At 38.7% G+C, this 21,219-nt stretch overlaps 1 protein-coding gene across 6 annotated transcripts in view; it reads left to right on the plus strand.

The window, feature by feature from the left end:
• The first annotated feature begins 1,135 nt into the window (after positions 1-1,135).
• The window catches only part of LOC143850573 (cell division cycle protein 27 homolog B-like), a 31,345-nt gene continuing 11,261 nt past the window's right edge, over positions 1,136-21,219 (plus strand). For 2 of the 6 annotated variants that reach the window (XR_013236009.1, XM_077359806.1), the window contains exons 1-11: positions 1,139-1,406; positions 4,841-4,913; positions 5,066-5,175; positions 5,408-5,454; positions 9,728-9,825; positions 11,745-12,049; positions 12,757-12,903; positions 13,727-13,765; positions 14,059-14,290; positions 20,276-20,490; positions 20,576-20,641. Coding sequence is in view for 5 of the 6 variants with exons in the window: in XM_077359806.1 (XP_077215921.1) it covers positions 1,302-1,406; positions 4,841-4,913; positions 5,066-5,175; positions 5,408-5,454; positions 9,728-9,825; positions 11,745-12,049; positions 12,757-12,903; positions 13,727-13,765; positions 14,059-14,290; positions 20,276-20,490; positions 20,576-20,641 (1,437 nt within the window). In the remaining variant the exon portion in view is untranslated. Of the gene's footprint in view, positions 1,407-4,840; positions 4,914-5,065; positions 5,176-5,407; positions 5,455-9,727; positions 9,826-11,744; positions 12,050-12,756; positions 12,904-13,726; positions 13,766-14,058; positions 14,291-20,275; positions 20,491-20,575; positions 20,642-21,219 lie in introns of all 6 variants that reach the window. The other 4 variants (XM_077359810.1, XM_077359816.1, XM_077359819.1 and 1 more) reach the window with 4 other exon arrangements.

Genomic DNA, 21,219 nt, shown 5'->3' on the forward strand with positions numbered 1-21,219 from the left:
CTCATGAGGGACACAGTCAAAATTTATTTAATCAGATGGGACCCCGGCACTACACAAAGAGTCCATCGGTCTATCTTAAATTTGAATATCTTTTTCTAGGGATTTGCCAGGGACCATCCTAGAAGTCATTTTTCAGCTGGGCTGTTGCATGTGAGAGCAGCACGACAGATGAATTAACTGAATAAGACAAAATTTGCTGAAAAGTGAGCTTGTGTGGCTGCTCCCACATGCAACAGACCCATCTCCGAAATGCTTTCTGCGATGGTCCCTAGCAAATCCTCTTTTTTCTATAGTACAAAAATAACTTCTTCATTTTCTTACTTAGAAGTTAAACATGAGGGTTTTTATGAGGACATAACATCTAAAATAACAAAATAACAAAATAAAAAATAAAAATAAAAAATCATTCAAATGAATCACCCTCATAGCAGATTTTTACAATGTTGCCCTTCACTCTAGCATTCCTCATCAAACATTACATAACATAATTCCACTCGGAATTCATTTCTCTCACTCTCCCCTACCATGTGCATTGTACATTTGGAGAAATTATATGATGGGTGGCAGTGAAAACACTTGAACTCTAAAAAAAAGTAGGTACGGCCCACTTTTTTTGATGATCCAAACCGTTCATCTGTTTGGGCATAACGTAAATATGGTGTGTCCCAAAAATCATTTCGATAAGATGATCCTAACCCTCCGATCTGAACTGATCTGAATATGGAGATTTCTAAAAATCATTTTTGAAAATTTCTACAGCTCGGAGGGTTAGGATCATCCTATGGAAATGATTTTTGGGCACAACCTATTTACGCTGTGCACAAACAGATGAACGGTTTGGATCATAAAAAAAAGTGGCCCGTACCTACTTTTTTAGACTTCACGTGTTTTCATGGCCGCCCATCATACATTTGTACCTACCATTATAAGTGATTTAAAATTCAAAAACCAAAGTACTAGTTTTCACTATCCTTTGATGACACGGGAACAATAACTCCATGTGGTAGGCCCCACTAGTACTTATGAACCACGTCTGAAAGTCCGATTATGTGTTAGGATCAGATGATTAGGGTGTATTTTTTTGGGGCCATAAAACACACCTCAAGTGGACGGTTCAGATCAATCAAATGTGGGGCCACTATGAGGCAGTGGGCCCGCCGAGTCCCACTTGCGCTCTGTTTTCGAACTTAAAACCCTTATTCCCTCAAAAACAACCATCTAACTGGTTCGAAGTTCTTCTCTCTCGCCTCCTCCTCCTCCATTTTTATCTCATTTTTTCAGTGGAGAGGGAAAAGATCGCCATGGAAACGCTACTGATCGGATGCGTTCAGAGCAGCCTCCGTCTCTTCATGCACCGAAACGCCATTTTTCTCTGCGAACGCCTCTGCGCAGAGTTCCCCTCAGAGGTATCTTATTTTTTTTTTCCCTTTTACGTTCTCTATCCCGAACAATCGTCTTATAAATTTTGAATTTGTAATCACTGTTTGAAATAATTAGGTTTTGGTGATATGATGAGTTCTTGAATGAATGATCTGCCTGAATTTCCTTTTTTTGCTTTTTATTCGTGGAATGATATTAGGGCTTTAACGTATGCACAGTGCTGATGATTTGATTGACGCCATTAGAATCTCGTCTCCAGTTTTCTTTTGAGCTTGATTGAGAGAAATTGCACGATTCACTCACTTAGCTAATAACTAGCGCATTTTTAATGCGAAATTAACACAAATGGTATCACTAGGATTGGATTTGGGATGGTAAGTGTAACCACTGCTATCAGATTTGCTGGACTTGATTACGTCTTTGAACTTCGAGCTGTTTCGAGTTTTATCTTATATTCTTTTTTTTCCCCTTCTCTAGAGAAATCTGATAAGTACTACAAATGGGCTAGATAGGATGCCAACCCCAATAATTTGAAGAAACGGATGAAACGTGCTCGGTGGAGTTCATTACCACTTCAAAATAAGGTGTATTCATCTATATGCATGTAGGGTATACATTGGTACTCCCCTGCAAGAATTATGCCCTAGGTTGCAAAGGAAGGTTATTCTAATAGACACTACGTGATCACAATTGAATTAATGATAGAACTGCTGTAGTACACCAGCACCAAAATGTAAATCGTTGCCGACTCCCTGGACCAGCCCCACTTTTAGGCCATGTCTGGCAGCCAGGATTTTTTTTTTTTCATGATAAATTAGTGTCTCCAAGTGGTGAGCGAGGGGTGGGGCGGGGGGGATAGGGAGAGAGATTCGAGTGGGTTCAATTGAGATGAGGGTGAGAAGTGGCTAAAAATCAGGAAATAGTCGATCCTATTTTTACTTGAGTTTTTCGTTTCCTGATTTTAAGCCACTTCTCAACACTTAAAGACACTAGTTTCCTGATTTTTTGCCCCCTCACCAGCCCCACCCCTCTCTCATCACCTGGAGACACTAGTTTATCATGAAAAAAAAATTCTTGGTAGCCAAACGTTCCAAAAATATAGAAATTGGGGGGGTTTCTATGACTGTTTAAAATACTTACGAGAGCTGCTTGGGACTTAGGTCTTGAAGAAGTATTGTCGGCCTGAAATGCCGGTATTGATAACTTTTAGTGGCTGCAAGGAATTTTCTTCAAGTATTGAAATCTCCAGGATCATCCAAGAGTGAGAGAGAACTTATCGTGGATCATCCAAAAGTGAGAGAGAACTTATCAAGTACTGCTTCAATGTTATACTTGTGAATGTATATGGCAGTGTTTAAAAACTCGTTGACTCGGCACGGAACTCGGCCGAGTCGACTCGGTTTCGTGAAGACCGCATTTTGGAGTCGCAGATTCGGCGAGTCCGGGCCGAGTCAAACATGAATATCACTTTTCTCTCGGATGGGATGGACTAGCATGCGAATCTTCGCAATCCGTGACTCCGACCGATTCATCTTCCCAAAAGGCCAAAACATATTTTCGAATCTAAAACATGAAAAAGAAGACAAAAAAAAAAAAGATCTGTGCTTGATTTATTCAACAAAAAATATCCCATTTTTACCTATAAATCGATGTTCAATGCCTCCATTTTCATCCACTCCCAATCGCCCTTAGTTTCTTTGCAAAACCCTTTTCCCTAGTTCCAAAACCATTTCAGCGGAAGAAAACAAATTTCTTCTGGTTAGTAGGTTTCTTTGCCAAGAGGAAGAAGAAAGGTTTTTTCCCCCTAGTTTCCTTATCTGCTAAGGTAAGTCAAACGAAGCCCTAGGCATAAAGCTTTTATGATATTTATTAAATATAAATTGGGATATGATACATCCGGCTCTTTTCTTACTTGGGACAATCCCATCTATGTAAAAGAACTGATATAAATAATCGAAGGTGGCTGTCTCAAGAAACAAAACTGGGTGTAGCATATTAAATGACACTTTCGGTCCTTCTTCTTACTTGGGACAGCCCACTTTAAGTAAAAGAAATGCAACAAGGTGGCTGTCCCAAGTAAAAAAACTGGGCGCATATAATACAACACTTCTATTGTTAAGAAAAAGAAAGTCTCTTTTCCAAATTGCTTTGAAATTGTAAATGCCATTTATATCACACTGCCAGCTGCCAGCCACCTAAATTATAAATGGTGATGGATTTTGATGTTCAAAAGTCAAAAAAATTTGGGCGGTATGCATAGGCGGCAACTGAAATGTTTTGTGGGATTAATTTAAGGGATAACTACTAGAAACCCCTAGATAAAATCATATCTATGGGAATCCCCCTAGATAAAATCATAGCTTTTAAGTTTTTTCGAATTTTTTCATTTATTTTTATAAAAAAATACTACTCATCTGGCTTGGCCGCGTCAACCGCGTTCTTAACCGCGTCCGCGTCGAGTCGACAAGGATTTTCTTCGGCCGCATTCCGCGTCGAAACCGCGTTTTTAAACACTGGTATATGGTCCTATGTCTGGTAGAATGCAAAAAAGTTTCGTATAGAACAATGTACAAAATGTGGAGCACCTTAAGTACCCAATTGACCTTGCTTATTTGCTTGCAGTGAAAATTTATGGACACTTAGAAATCTTTATTGAGCTTTTTTTGCACGAGAGAACAGCCGGGCAGGCTTACATTTTAGTATATTTTGTCTTATTCATTCAATTCACATGATGTGGCTGTTCTCTCCTGCAAAAGCTAGCCGCGAAATGGCTTTCCGTGAATCTACCATATCGTACTATATATATAGTATTATGCATTCACATTAAGGACTAAGAAGGTGAAATATGAAAAGTACGGATGAGCTTGACATCCTTTCCTTGACTCAGACATTTGCCCTTGAGTTTGTGTCATGGATCTGGTGATATGATACTTCAAGCTATTCAAACAATTTCAAGGTATTCTTGTTGATTAAATCGTTAAGTCTTGTGGATTAAAGCCTTCCTAAAGACATGCTGGAATGTATATCTCGTATCTCGAGAGAGATTGACAATCTCGTCAATAATTAAGCCCAGTTGCCAAGGTCTCCTGCTGTTTCCATCCCCCAACCAAATGCCGTTCAGAGAATCTCCACCCACAATGAGATGCCTGTCAAACTTAGGGAAAAAAATATTCTTGGACCTATCCGAAGCGCCTTTGCTTCTGCTTCATTAGAATAAAACAGAAAATTCTCAGACCCACAAGAAGATGCTCGTCAATGATAAGAAACATAAACTATACTTTTATTGTTAATCTCTATTGCCCTGATATTTCCATCTCCAGTGTAGAATATGTCCCCGTTTCTGTTCTCTATAATTATTGACATTCCAAGTCTCTATTTCCTTTGCCTCAATATCTGTAGGCTGCATTTCTTTCCTCTTATAGTGTTTCTTAACTCATCTAATAATTTCTCCCAAATGCAGTTGAATTTGCAACTATTGGCTAGCTGTTACTTGCACAATAATCAAGCTTACTGTGCATACCATATTTTGAAAGGTATCCATTTCACAGTTTTCCCCATATTTTGATAGACTTCATTGGATGATTTTTATCATAGTTTTTCAATTACCTCATTTCCAATACCATTTGTTTTTTCCAAAGTGATGCTCATATAACATCTCATTCTCATTTGGTGTTAAAATATGAAGGAACACAAATGGCTCAATCCCGCTACTTGTTTGCAATATCATGCTTTCAGATGGATCTTCTTCGTGAAGCTGAAGCAGCATTATGCCCTGTCAATGAGCCTAATGTAGAGGTACCCCCATCTCCCCCCCCTCTCTCTCTCTACACACACACACACACACACACACACACACACACACACACACACTCAGACCCATTCCTTAGGAGTGCATGCTTTGTTTTTCTAGGAGTGGGGCATGCCATGAGATTTGATTCATTGCCGACTTAAAGTTTAATTTTTTTTTCTTTGATTTTTGATTCTATGATAGCATGCTTCTTATGTTTATTTATTTGTTTGTGTGCAGGTTCCAAATGGTGCAGCTGGCCATTACCTTCTTGGGCTTATTTATAGGTTCTTATATCCTAATTTTAACTTGTGGAGACTCAATACATATTGCATATTTTACTTGAAAGATTGATATGCAGCGAGTTTAGAATATGTGGTACCTCTTTGTCATTTGGGCACCATCAACACTTTATCTGCCTCTGCTTCTAAAATTTTAAAAAGTGTCTTGGCTGAAGATTGGCTAGTAGTCAGCGCCTCCTAGCCATGGAATCAAACCTCGGTTTCGATTCCAAATTTGGTCTCCGTAGAAGTAAAAATACTTCATGGAAGTTTATGGAATCGTATGGAAATCTAGTAAAAATTATGGATGTTCATGCAAAGGATAAAGATTTAGGATGAAACTTTAGGTCGTGTTCAGCAACCATTCTCTGCCCGAATTCTTCCTTGCGGTTGATGAGAAATCCCATAAATATCTAAAATAGATGTTCAACAATAGGGTCCATTTCAACCGTGTTAACTTACCAACTTCTCCAGAAACTTAAGCTGTTGGAGAAAGGCGTTATTTATCTTTTATACTTTAACACTCCCCTGCACGTGTGGCCCACTTGGCAAACACGTGGCACATGTGGTCCCACTTTGGGCTGACCATCGCATGTGGATTTTTGCTATCCGGGAGGTTTTTGAACTTGAGACCTTTGGCTTTGATACCATGTTAACTTACCAACTTCTCCAAAACCTAAAGCTGTTGGGGAAAGGCGTTATTTATCTTTTATACTTTAACAGACTGTTTCTCGTCTTTCTGATTTTTTGTGCGTAAAAGATGCGGAATAATGATATTTTCCATAGCGACACTGATCCGGTTTAGAAGATTAAAAGATTCTCATTATCCCATTTTCGTGAATGAGCACGATAATGGTTACCGAACACCACCTTAGCAGATGCTATAATTAGCACAAATACAAACTTAAAAACCATCACAGAAGCAAGACAACTACCCATAATGGTTTAAGAAGGTCAAACACATGGTGGCGTGTGTTGCGTATGTTTGGAACAGTCAGATTTATTCTTAACTCAAATTTTTGTGCAACCACATAAATATTAGTTTCAAATAAACACAAATGTATGAAAAAAGCCACTCTATTCTTTAATTCTATAAAGTCAAGGTTTCTTGCTTATTCACTCAATACAACTCAAGGTAGTGAAATAGTACAATGATATAAATGCGTACCGCATGATGAAGAATCTTTTCCATGAGGAAAGCTTGGTATGCCCCAGTTCTGATCATGGTCCAAGCATTTACATGGACTGCCATGAAGAATAGAATCAATACTTTGGACATCATTAAGAGGAGAAAGTTTTACTTAGCGAATAGGTGCATCATATATAAAGAAGAGGAAGAATCGGGCAATCATCTGCTATTGCATTGCAAAAGCACAGTAGAAATTTGGAACTAGATTATTTATAGACTGGTTTGACCTGTCATGGATGCAACCAAGATCAGAGAGGATGGCATTGGAAAATTGGCACTGCAAACATTTGGGTAGTTTGGAGAAATCATTTGGAAAATGACCCACTCAGCTGTAGGGCAAGGAATCTAGAAGACTAGAAAGAAAGATATGAATACTCCTTTCAAAAAAGCAAAGTTCATTAAAATCAGTGCTCTTCAAGATTAAATTATCGGGTATCAGTTGGACACTTTGTAGAAAAGAATTTGGTGGTTATTCTCATGGCATGAGGTGTTGTTTAGAAACTGCAAGGGGATAATATACGGAAGAGGACTCAAGAAGAAGATACTTTCTTTTAGTTAGATTAATCAACAGGCTTTGGTCTTTAGAGACTCCAATGGCAGGATTATAATATTATACTCAGGTCCTATTGGTCAAACAGACTCGATAGTGGTGGAGGTAAGAGCGCTTCGAACATGTATTAGACTTTTCAAGATAGTTTTAAGTGGAAAAGCTACAAATCGAAGTGGATTCATCCAATGTAGTCTCGTGGGTGAGTGGTACTGAAATCGGGCCACGGATACTTGATCACTATATTAGTGAGATTGTTCAATCAGTGAAGGTGGATGTGGGTCTTGTCTTGTACCTGGAAGTGCAAATGAGACTGCCGATAAGTTAACAAAATCAGGTGTAAGGAGAAAATCCTTGTATTACGGGCAGTTGTTGCCCGCTGATATTAATTTGTAATTTTTCTTTTTCCTTTACATTAATAAAACTATCTGACTCTGTCAAGCTATAGATCGGGCATAAGCATTCTACATACAAAAGATTTTGAATGGTGCATGAATCATTTTATTTTTTTCAAAAAGTGGGGGTTTTCCCAATTTTCAGACTCCTAAACATTAAAGTAGCTGAATCATTCAAATCTGCCAACATATCTATGTGCAAATGCATTGTTTTTGTTGATGCATGATGCATGCATTTGACAAATAAAAAAACAATTATTAAAGAACAATTCAGATTTACCTTTTCTTCAAAAAATGGCCCTCTACTCCAAAAATTATCAATCCCTCTACTCCAAAAATTATCAATCCAAGTGAAGTGCCGCATTTGATGCGAGACTAATAGAAGTTGGATTTGTGTAGATCAAGGACAAACCCCTCGCTTTTTGCAAGTTTTTGAGTGAAAATGGTATTGGGGCAAAAAAAGGGGAAAGAGATGTTCTAGGTCGAGTTGACCGGAGTCGGCCAACATCTTGTTACATCTCTACTACAGTCCAGTTTTGCTTCTGTCCTCGCCGAAACGACACATGTTGGCCGAATCCGACACGTGTCAGCCAAAACTTAAATCCATAGTCATAGCCATCATTTTTGAAATATTTACCAAATATCATTAGCTTTTTCAAGGCATGAGGACAACTAAAGATATAGTTAATTTGATGCCAAAAGTTCCAAACCTACCGTGTGGGATTAGTACAACCTATCCACTGGTCAGGTATCATTTGTTGCAGGGCCTTCCTCAATAGCACGAGGTGAACTTAAACTTTGTTGTAGGTCCTTCCTCAACAGCACGGGGTTAACTTAAGCTTCAGTGTTATTTTTTGATTGATGATTAAAGAATAAATAAAAAGATAGATACCAAGGAACCTAACACTAACCCCACAGACCTTTTTTGATTGTTGATCGAAGAATAAATAAATAGATGGATCCCAAGGAACTTGACAGTGATCCCATAGATCCACTTCAAATCATTATGGAGCATCACCTGACAAATTTCTTATTGCAGAGTTATGACCATTTGTTAGCTGGCTTATATGATGCTCCTATTCTTCCAAACAGGTCGAATACCATGTTGATTGTTGACACTTGTTGGTTTCCATCACTCCATGAATTTGAACGTGACACTTCTGGATTTCTTTTCTCAGTTTATTTTCCCGTAATTATGTATAATATAAATTTACATTTACCACAGGGTTTTAGTTCTGGTCACGGGTTTGAGTCACGGAAACAGCCTCTCTGCAAAGCATGGGTAAGGCTGCGTACATCTAGCCCTCCCCAGACCCCGCAATCGCGGGAGAGCCTCGTGCACTAGACCACATAGTTTTAGTTCTGTTACTTTTAACGGAAATCTCTTATATGATAAGTGTAGGTTTACATCTGTATACACCTACACTCCTATTACGTAAAAACATTAACTTCTAAAAATAGTTTTAACTATATCATTAGACCCAAAATCTGTTTTTCAGAAGTTAATAAAAGTGTGACGAACTACCATTCAAAATAAAATAAAATAATACTAATAAAAAACAATAAAAGTGTGACTCACCATATGCCTGTCTGGGTCTTTGAGACTTGTACCCACACCTGTATGATATATGCTAGTTTGCTTGGTTGTTTTATGAACAATGTCAAACAATCTCCCTCTAGTCTGCTAAACCATCTCATAAAAAAAAGGTTTTTGATGCTTCCAAGAACCAGCATATTATTTTAAATCTGATCCAGAACCAGTAGAGTGCCTGGTTGCAGCATATTGATAAGAATTTCCTCCTATTCAAGATCCACTATTGTCTTCCTCAATTCTTCTTTGCTTCAGAGGCATCGTTTATGGTTAAATATTTTGTTTAATCTCAGTATTTGTATTGTACTAAGTTCTGAGCTGATTTTATTTGATTAAAGAGTTGCATATATTTTATGAATTAAATAAGTTAATATTATGTTGGTGGTCTTTGCTCTTATTAACTCCCTTCGTAAGTTGATTGCATTGTCACAAATGAATGTGAAATGCTTGAACTATTCAATGCATTTATATATATCTTTATGTGCAGTTGTATGTGTTTCAGCTACATTTTAAAATTTTCAGCACATCATCTATTGGTATTATTTTGGCCATCTTAGGTACACTGATAGAAGGAAAAGTGCGGTTGATCACTTTATGCAGGCTTTGTCAATAGATCCCTTTCTATGGGCTGCGTATGAGGAGCTGTGTATTCTAGGTCAGTACAAAATGTGTCTTATGTTCAATTTCTTTATCTGCCGAGAGCCCCGAGACTGATGCCCATGTAGATGACTGCATTTTCTACTACCATGTCGTGAAATTTTAAGAGGATTAGAACTTGTTTACTGATGAAAATTCTCATAGCTGTTGTGCCATAGTTTAAAACTGCTTCACCTGTTCTGGACTCTCGAGAGTGGATTGGGTGTGGCCTATCTGTTGAACATGTCTTGTGTAAGGACTAAGAACCAATTCACTCTTGGCCAACTTATTCCATAGGTGACTGTGAAGTTGACTCACCAACTCTACTGAAGCGACTCAGCTTGAATTATGGTGATTCTTTAATTGAGTTTGAGTGTCTAAATATTGGCAATTTTCTTTGTTGTAATATCATTTTTCCCATTGAAGTCAGATGGAGTTTCGATGAGAAAGTTTCCATTCTTTTATGTATGTCCGTAGGTGATCATCGGCATATTCTCACAGTTAAGCCTTTAAAATGAGCTGTTTGTTTTGCCACCACCTTCCTTTGGGTTACCACCAATTCTGGAGCTGTTTCATACTCACCAGTCACCACACTATCATTTCATTAATAGTGTTTCCCACATCAATTTTGAGGTTCATATATGATGAATGCAACCGGGCAAAGGTACAAGTGGGGGCCACTTGCTCATTGATCCAAACCGTTTATTTTCTAGGCCTTGCTATAGATGGAGTCCATTTAGTGGCCATAAATTGGATGGTAGGATAATAAACGGTTTGGATCATTGAGCAAGGCCTAGAAAGATAAACGGTTTGGATCATTGAGCAAGTGGTCCCCACTTGTTCTTTTGCCAGCTGATATTTTTCCTCTGAAATATGCATATCCATCATATAAGGATCCCAATTTCGCAGAAAGGTGACTATCTTGAGTAATATTGTGAAGCAGCAAATGTGCCTTGCATTATCCTTCACGGATTGGGACCACTAGGATGTTCTCCGTCTTTCTCCTTGTGTGCCCATTTTCTCCCAATGGCCTCCAACTACACATTGGTTGTAATACAATGGTATCTAAGTTCAATTATGGTTGGAAGGATTTTTCATGATGGAACCAGTCAGATTTTATTATCTCTTTATTGACTCTGTTAATGCTACTCAGGCTAACGCTGTGCACATATGGGGTCATCTGCTTAACTTGTTCTTCGTAGCCATTTTCAGAGGGGATTCCTTTATTTTAGTGGGACAGGCAATGGGAGGGGGATTGTATTGTAGGATAGATTTGATTCATTCGGACTTGAATGGATAGGGGGGTTCGGCCCGTGTATTATTAATTCCAGGTTCCCGATTCATGCCACTAGGACCATCTTTCCCATCGAAACTGAAAAGTGGAAAAGATAAAGTTTGTTCCCCGTCCCTGAGGAGTATGACATTCTAGATAACGAGTCAGGCTTTCCAAGGCGATTTTATGGATTTTCTAACAAAATACGGTTTTATATGCGCTGTTATGAGTATTGTCTACCCTCCATAGTCTTTAGGAACGAATTCTCATGGATTTTCGCCTCATATGATGCTGTATTAACCATTCTTTGATAATTACTAAAGCATATATGTTATTAAGCATCAACTAACTACTAGAATTTCTAAATGCAGCAGTAATTGTTAATGTAAAAAACATAGATTCTTTTTTATTTCCCTGAAAATGCATACATTTGTCTTCTAGGCTTTGAAATGCAACTATTAGCATGGAATGCATTATCTGTGACAGTGATACTGTCAATGAGTCATCCTAACTGTTAACTAATTAGATTTTGTCCTACATTTCAACTGGGAGGATCCACTTTTTGTTTGATAATGCCATTTAGTGCTCTCTTTATTTGAAGGGAGCACTAAATGGCATTATCAAATTTACCTATTTATTTTATGGCATACCTCTTTATATTTCAGGTGCCGCAGAAGAAGCAAATGGAACCTTTGGTGAAGCAGCAGCTATTCGCATCCAACAACATTTGTATTCTGAAGCTACTTCCCAAAGCTTTCAGACTGGCAGTGAGGATTGTATGGTACAATCTAATAGGACCCTTGCCTCAGATGATTCGAGTCCAAGGCAATCGAAACACTCGCATGGGAACAACCTTAAAGAAATCCATGGTCATCCGCTTGGAGCAGTTGCAAGGAATGCTTCTCAGCAAGTAAATTGTGGTCCTTCCAATGTGTCTCTATATAACACTCCATCACCAGTGTTAATACAGGTAGATTCATTTAGGGCTCTCCTACAACCACTTCTCTATTGTTTCTTGAAATATTAGCATTGTTTACTCTGACTTGACTTACTGTTTTCCTGACCATCTTTTGCTGTACTGAAATATAAATTTGGTACTTCACCATCATCAATTCCTAGTTGTAAAACTTGTGCATAGGAAGTGACCTTCTGGGTTTCCAGCTCAACTCAAAATTGTTTCACTTTTGTATTAGGTTCGGTCAACTGGAATGTATATTCTCTATATAGGAGATGTTCCAATTGAGAAGATATCCAAATGGAGTGTTGATGCCACGCACAAGGAATTGGGTCAAGCTTTCCCCTGAGCATAAATTGGCCAAAGCATTTTTTTTATTTGCCCTGCCAAGATAGCTTCATTCTGGTGTCTATTGTATGACCTTACTTGTATATATTCCCTCCTTGGAAATTATTATTTGGATGCCTTCTAAGTTCTAACAACATTCTGATTATCGTCAACTCAACAACTCAACTCAACTGAGCCTTTGTCCCAAACTAGTTGGGGTCGGCTAATGAATCCTTTAGAAAATTTTCATGAAGATTCTGATATCATCAATGAGAAGATATTATGCTTCTTAGGCGTTCACTTGTGTTTTAAATGCCATTTTCTCAGTGTAATGATGCAGTAATTGAAAATATCTCCTCATGGTGTTTAGATCCCTGATTTCATTACCTTTGCAGTTATCAGGTGCTGCTCCACCACCTCTATGTAGAAATCAGCAGCCTAACCCGAGGGCTCTAGGTGGTGAGGGTTCTCCCAGGTCAACCATCAATGCTGCTATTCAAGCCCCTAGGAGAAAGTTCATGGATGATGGGAAGCTACGAAAGGTTGTCTATTGGTATCTTCTCACAGTTTCTTATTTTTTATTAATGTGACTTTTCAAGAACATTTAAAAGATTTAAACAAAAACAAATAATCATTATATTTCATTTCTTTAAGCTTGAAATTATGGCATGTATGTTTCTGTCACATCAATTAGAACAATACAACATAGGGGAGTTTGTGTGCATGGTAAGTACATTTCATTGGCAAGGAAGAACCTCATGCATCTTTGCATACCATGAACTCAGTAATGAAATCTCCTCTGGTGCTTGCCTCTTTAAAGCATTAAGAAGCCAACACTGGTCTTTGGAAGCCAGGTGTTTTTTTTCCAGGTGGTGGCTGGTCGTGTTTTTGCATGCTGTAGCTTGGATGTCTTAGAATTTATCCTTGAGAGCATGGTTGCTAGGTTTTACATGCTTTTACCATTTCCAACACCTTTATTTCCTTTTAATGTTTTCCTTTTATCTGTAATTAGAAAATTTGGCATGCATATTTTTCTGTAATTCTTTCAGACCTATGCAAATTCAGTTATGGTCTTGAAGCTTTCTGAGTACATGCATTACTTTCTGATCTTTACAATTGATGCTTTCATCTCTTCATTCTTATAAGATCCTTCCAATTTGTTTGAACTTTTCATTTGCCTTCCGTTTCCAACTGAATGGCCTTCTTTTCTGGCATTCTGCTTCCTGCATTTTCTATATTCTCCTTGTTTTCTAGACACAATTGTCAAACACCCTTAATCTGTTTGCCTTTACTTTCAATGAGTCTTCAATTAAGTAGTTTGGCTACGTCCCCATCTTATTATCTGTTGGTTTGACTTGAGTGCAGAGCCTTCGTTCATCTTCTGCCCGTGCTGCTCACTCTCAGGTGCATGCTCATGTCTCTTTTGCGCTTTGTGGATAGTCTCATCTATTTGATCACTTTTAGCTTCTCCAGTCATGTGGGCCCACTGTAGTATTCCTTGTGACACCTTTTCATTATCTGCATCATCATCCCTAGCTTGAAAAAGTAACATTGTTTGTGAACATATTTTTGATAATTGTGTCGTAAATATGGTGCTTATGCTATGTATATCAGTATATCCAGACAATATTGTTCATCTTTAATCCATTGGTCTTCCTGTTTTCATGAAATGTTTTCACCAGAATCCTCTATTACAGGTCTCTGGGAAGTTATTTTCAGATTCAGGACCTCGAAGAAGTACAAGGCTTGCTGGAGAAGCAACAGCAAATGCCAATTCAAATGTCTCGCAAGTAGGGGGGAATGGAGCTATTCATACTTCTGCTAAATTTCTCAGGGGGTTTTCTTCATCTTCCAAAATGAGCTCAGCTACATCTCGTTCCACGACAGTTCGTAAGGGACTATCCTGGTTTACTGAAAATTTAGATGAAGGTGATCCTCTTTTTCTTTCATTAGCCATTAAATATTTGAGAATTTCTGAAATCTGAACCATATTAAAGCTATTATGTAAGCTTGAAAAGAATGATTGCATTACTTCTATCAGATAATTATGTAATGACATTAATTCATGATGCTGGCTTATAACATCCTCATATTTCGTCTGTCTTTATATTCCTTTCTCCAGTTCTGGTCCTCACTTCAACAAATGCCTATTCTGTGACTTGCACTCTGGGTAACAGCTCTTCGTCTCTTTGGTAGGAAGAGTAGCTAGTATCTGTTTCCTGCTGAACTTGATACTCGTATTTGACAAACATTACCCTTCATCATGCTGTTTTTAAATTTTAAATTGAATATAAGTGATGGATGGAGCTACTCTTTTGTAGCTTGATTTTAATTTGAGAGTCTAAAATGCATCAAGTAGGAATCAAATTGATTCCATTAGACATATAGGTAGGATCAGGTCATATTTAAAAGTATTCCTTTTTCCTTTCTTTTTTTTCTTTTTTCAAACCATTTATCTTTATTTATCTATTTTCCTTATGCGAATTTGTCTGTCTTGTCTTCCACCTCCTAAGGGAGTTTCATTCTGAGGGACTACAAATCTCTACGGAACTTGGACATACTGAAAACTGACCCCATTGAGGCTCTGGCCACACCTTGATCAAACAATGATGATTTGGTCAACCTTGGATATGTGGCTCTTCTATGGGGGAAGGACCATGCTAGGTGTAGTGGGTGCGTCTTAGTCAAGGTTTAAAATTTCGGTTTCGGTACCTATTTCGGACCCCACCGAAATTTGGTATTAAGCTTCGAAATTTCGAAATCTCGGACCAAAATTCCGAAATTTTGTAACAATTTTTTTTAATAAAAAATGCCATTAAAACGAAATTTCGGACCGAAATTTCAGCCGTTTGAAATTTCGGCGAATTTCGATTTCGGTCCCCATGGAAATCCGAAATTTCGGTCGAAATTTAAAACCATGGTCTTAGTGTCTTCTTACTACAAGAAAGAAATGAGAAAATACCGTTCTCGAAACTAAATTCTCTTTTTCTTTAAAAAATGGAGGATTGGCATTTGGCCAAGATGTGATCTATCTCTTTCCTTGATTGGATTGGAACTTTGGTTTTCTTTAGCGAGCAACCGTTTCACTCGCCTTAACTGACCATCGATTGATCAAAGTGAAATGCTTTAGGCATCTTTGGTGGCTTTATTGTCTTCTGTTGTTTCTCGTATTTTATCCATAGATTGGAAGGTTCGTAGAGGAAGACAGATTGAATAAAGGAAAGTTCTGACAAATAAATCGCTCGAATGATGTACAAGTATCTTTTTTTGATGATGAATGATGTACAAGTATCTATGCATTCGCTCACAAAAATGGGACCAATTCCCCCATTGCATATTGGTACTTATCAGGTGCGTAGATGGCTTCTTAAAGCATGGAAAAGGTATCTAGAAATCACAATAACAACTATGAGATAGCCGCCCTCTCACCTAATACCCACTACTGAGGATTTAAAGTAGCACAATCAACTATAGGGCAGAACTCCAGATCCACAAATAGCCGCGGGCAAGCACCTTTAGCAAGCAAGTAGCTAGCTTGCACCTTACTTAGCAGCAAGGCGTGAAAACCTTCACCTATGGCTTCTACTTCTACTTACTACTTAGCAGCCCAAATAAATTACCCCTTTAACACACAAGTACGCTCACACACTAGGACACATCTCCATTTAGATTCTTCTGGTGATAGGCCAGAGTGACATTTGCAACTCCTTTTATTCGCCGACTAGAAGTAGGAACCCACGGAAGAATCCTCACCCAGTACCCAAAAAGGTTTTAAATTTCGGGTTTCGGTCAACCCCAAAAATCAAAATTGGGTATCCTCGAAACAATACAAAATTTCGGTCTAAATTTTGATTCCCTACCGAAATTTCAGGAAAATCTCCAAAAAATCTGGATTTTCAGCTTTAATTAATATTTTCCCAAAATTTCGGGAATTTTGTCGAAATTTTTACTATATAAAATATTATTTTGATTTGATTCCGTTAGATTTCATCCGAAATTTCAAAATTTCGGCTGAAATTCCGGTTTCGGTGAGGGACAAAACACATTCCGAAACTGAAATTTGAAACCTTGGTACCCAAACCTGAGCAGGCGGGGAAGAATAGGTAGGGATAGCACTGCTGCGTTAGATCTCGACCAAGGAGGCATGAGAAGAACCGAACGTGAAGGTCTCACCTCATTCTGCTTTCTGCGGCGGAATCTCCCCTCCTTGCTTCCCCTAATATCTTCCCCAGTGTTTCAAAATGTGGATGACTCTGCAGGAGCTCTGGAAATGGGCTCAGGAATTCTGGGAAATCCCATCATTACATTGCTCTTCCGTGTTTGCGCAGAATGAAGTCCTTTTTATCTTTAAATTAGAATCTCAAGCCTTACAAGTCCTCGCTAAAGGCTTTGTGGCCTTGGACAATCATTTGCTCTCCCTCTCCCCTTGGACAGGGGATTTTATTCAAGGAGTGGAAGCTCTCTGGGTTCACTTCCATGGCATTCCCCTGCATGCATGGGCTGTCTCTACGGTGGAGGCACTAGGGGGGGAGGTCTCTTTGGCAAGGTAGTAGAAACCAAGATGGAAGGGAATCACCGGAATTGTATGAGTTATGTCTCGGCTAAAATTCTAGCCCCTCGTTGGATCTTCCCCATCTTTGGTGTTACTCTCAGAATTCTAGACCGATCCTATACTATTGGGGTTGATCTTGCGAAAGAAAAATTTTCTTCGCCGGCGGAATGCCTTTCGGCGGGTCAGTACTCTACACCCGGAGAGCCATTGGATCCCTTTTGGGATTCAAATTTCAAATTTAATCATTCTAGGCGGGTCATCCAAGAGTTTGCCATTAATCAGTTCTGTCAAAGATGTGACGGGACCTAAAGATAGATGTGCAGACGCTTTTGAATTGTTGGTGGGCCCCAAGAACTTTAAATCTAAATCCCCTAGACAAAATATTGCTTTGTTGACTGCACCTATAAATGACAATTCATTTCGTCTTCACTCTAGAGTCAGAAAACCTCGTGCTCCTGGCTTCAACCCTCTCATGGGGTCAAGTTTCCAGGTAAGTCTCCTTATGAGAGTTTGTTTGGGAAATCCTTTGTATTAAAGGCTGGAGCTAGAAGGCTAAACAGTAGTCTGTTGAAAGTCCAAAAAAATCTCAAGTTTGGCAGGTTTGGTCCTCTCTGGCTATCTTGTAGAGGAGAATCCTGAGGTGAAGATGGATTATATCAACTATGGGTTGCTTGGTTTGGGGGGTGCTTTCAGTTTTGGTCGCTATTCTAGCCTGGGGTCCACTCTAAACGGGTTGGAGTTTAGTCACTGGGTTGTTTAGTGTTCTTTCTTCTTAGTATCTTCAAAATGAAGGCAGTACGCGTGGAGGTCTCTCTTGGGAAGGTGCGAAAAACTCTAAGATGGGACGGCTCGGTTAAAGTAAACTTTAATTGTTTCTGCACTAGGCTTTTGGGATGGGACATCTTCAGGGACTCTTTCAGGCCTACTCATAAGGCAGTGGTATCTTATCTTATTAATTGACTGGATTTTGAAATGATTTAAGTGTATCCATCATACTTTGGTAAATAAAGATGGACGATCAAGGTCCCGGGCAGCAGGAATTATCGTCATGCCATGGGGGACGCAAGTGAAAACTATTCATGGAACTCATGGTGCTGGAAAATATCCTTCACAAGATAAGAAGGATGTCCTATGATGAAAGATTGGCCTCCATTAACGGATTTCTAGAGAATAGCAGAAATCGGAAGAGAACATGGGATTTCTCGAAGGAGATGGCTACTTACTATATTGAGGATGAGATCGAAGCTCGAAGAAACCCCTGGGGTTTTTGGCAGGAATCTGGAAATGGTGACTTTACCGATTTCCTTTCTACAAAGTCTTCTTGATGAACTGGGTAAATGCTCCTCTTAGTTGCTATATCTAGGAGGTTGCTTCTGTTGTGATCATCGTTTGATAGTCTTTGGGTTAGACAATAGGCTGGGAGCCGGCTCGAGGAGGGAGTTAGAAAGGCCCCTAAAGGAATTGGGATTCCTTCGGTAATAAGGTCTTTGGATCCCTAAATTTTGCTGGTTTCAGGTGAAGGAAAATGAGGGATGTAGGTGAATTAACTGTACTGGAAGGCCTTTGGCTTGAAATGGTAGGGGAAAGTTCCTATTTTTTTTAGGTGTAAAGCTACACTGGTTTGACTCAGGGTATGCCCTGGTCAGTCCTCCCGATACTATGTAATGTTAAGTGGAACCTCTGGTCCCCTTTGTAATTATTATAGTATCAATAAAATATTTCATCTTTTATATATAAAAAATGCGGATGCAGGTCAAAACGCGGCCGAAGAAAATCCTAGTCGACTCGGCACGACGCAGTCAAGTACTTGGTTGACGGACAAAAACATAATTCAGGAGAGTCAAAAAGAGTTTTTATCGACTCTGTAGGCAAAAATGCGGAATACAATCAAGGTATAAGGGAGTCAACTCGGGGGAGTCCATGATGACGTGGGGAAGTTTTAAAACTATGATCTTCCCTTTACCACTTCCTCGTTGGTCAAATTCTTGCTTAGGAATATGGGACGTGGATCTTCTTCCGTCCACATATCCTTTTTCTGAAATGGGTCCTTGATGGTCTTATTCAATTCAAGATTGATAAAAGGGAGAATGCTGCTCTTGACTAAAAAAAAGAAAAAGTCATATCTAACCCATTAGTAGGTTGGCAAAGCCCCTTGTATAGGTTGGTTTTTTGCATCATGAGTGGTGCTAGCTTGGAGCCCGCTGTTTCAGTCTTTAGCAATTGATTTTAAAGTCAATTCTAAATCCTGATTTTTTATGAGCTCTCATTGAGAGAGAGAGAGAGAGAGAGAGAGAGAGAGAGAGATGACCAGAAATCGCTTAGTTGTGGTCCGTCACGCCAAAATTCGTGGGTTTGAACCTCTCCATTGCTAGGCCCACCTGTATATAGGTTTGTACAGAGACAAGACCCAAAGACAAATTCTGTCCCAGAAGTGGGGCCAGGACTTTAGGTGATTTCATCTTCTGACCACGGCTCACCATTGTCAAGAACCACGCATATTCGACATTATAGTCTGTAACTACTTTAGCTTCTGCTTCTGGGAGATCAGATGGAGCCGAGGGGTTTTTTGAGAATATTAACAGGCAAATTTGCGGGTGAGGTTGGCTGTAACTTCCTGTGAGCATGAAACTTCTAAACTAATGGAAGTTCATTAATCCATGCCAATTTACACTGCTTCAACTATCACATCACCGATCTGGGTTGGTGAAGAGCTCATGATAATGTGGCAAATTGTTTAAAGGAATTATACAGCTTCATTTTCCGTGGTTTTTTGTCTCCGGCCAACCTGGACATCCTTAATTAAGTTGGAGATAATATCTAAAGTCTTTGTCCATGAATATTTCATATATTCTTATCAATTATGTAGGTGTGTGTGGCTCTTTTGGCCATTAATAAGAATGTGCAACTTGTACAACCCATATTTGCTAAGTTGTTCATGTATACACTATCCAACGGTCCCTGGCAAGTCACTAGAATGCTTCCGCAAGAGAATTCACCCATAACCTTACGAGCCAAGCTGGGGGTGTCTACATTCCTGGTTTCAATTTGTTTTGAACTTGTATGCACTAGTGCGTTCCTTCTGGTTAGAGCTTGTTTAGTTGGATGTATGTTCGGAATGTTGAAATCCCAGGTAGCATTGATGCGTTCTTGCTTCACCTGGGCCTGGTTTAGTAAAAAATTTACGTGCTATTTGCTTCCTTAAGTAGGTAGGTTAACATAATTCCCAGTCCTCATGATCAGAACTATATCAAATCTCATTCTATTGCTAGAAATAGGTTACTCGATTATCTTTTTTCGAACTGCTACTTGATGAATCAGTGGAAGATTGTTGAAGGAGCTTATTTCTGTTGGTCTTATTGTAGGGCGACTTCTTGAGGCTTTTGATGATGCTCGGTCAGATAATACAACAACATCTTCGTCTACTGTATCGGGATCAGGTGATGATAGATTACTTGAACGGGAGAGAACAAACAGTTTGCCACATGTTTCAAGAGTACCTGCTGGTGTCTTAGAGCTATTGAACCTCTTGCGGATACTCGGAGAAGGCTACAGGCTTTCATGTTTATATAGATGCCAGGTATACGATTATGGTTGTTGAAAATAGTCACTAGTTTTTCTCGTTTGATGCCTTTAATGTTCAAATATTGTTTAAAATCGAGCAGGAAGCGTTGGAAGTCTATCTTAAGCTTTCACACCAGCAGTATAATACAGGATGGGTGCTTTCACAGGTGATTATCTTTCTGTGAACCGACGGCCACGTTTTCACCTATTTCGAAGATTTAGATCCTTGTTCAAGTTTTTTTTGAATGGTCACAGTTGTTCAAGTTTTTAACATGATAGCATTCAATATTAGTCGGAAGATAAAGATTAACTCATTTGTGCAAGATAATTGGTATGCTTGTAACGTTCCCATGAATTGTGCATCATTCAACATATATAATTTATGGTATGCATGAAAATGTAGGATATTGGTTGTGTAAAGAAGAATCTATTGTTTTACTTAAAGGAAAGCTATGAAGAGGATATTTTACTTTTTAGACTCGTATGGGGATTGTATAAACATAAAACTAAAATTGTTGTCCCAACCTTTATAAACTCAGATAAGGAAAGCCTGTAGTGCCATTTTAATTATAGATTTGACATTTATTAATCAGTTTAAAAGTTAAATTGCTCGGCTGAAAATGTAAGTTTGTTGAGTTAATATATTTCTTTGGGTGAGGATTTTTTTTGGTAGGTTTGAATGAGGATTTTTGTATTTATATTGGTTAGTTTCATTTTCACTAAAAAACAAACACTAGAAATCTGT

Source organism: Tasmannia lanceolata, unplaced genomic scaffold, assembly GCF_043159265.1.
Source record: "Tasmannia lanceolata isolate RefF3 unplaced genomic scaffold, GAP_Taslan_0.1 ptg000003l, whole genome shotgun sequence".
Taxonomy (NCBI): Eukaryota; Viridiplantae; Streptophyta; class Magnoliopsida; order Canellales; family Winteraceae; genus Tasmannia; species Tasmannia lanceolata.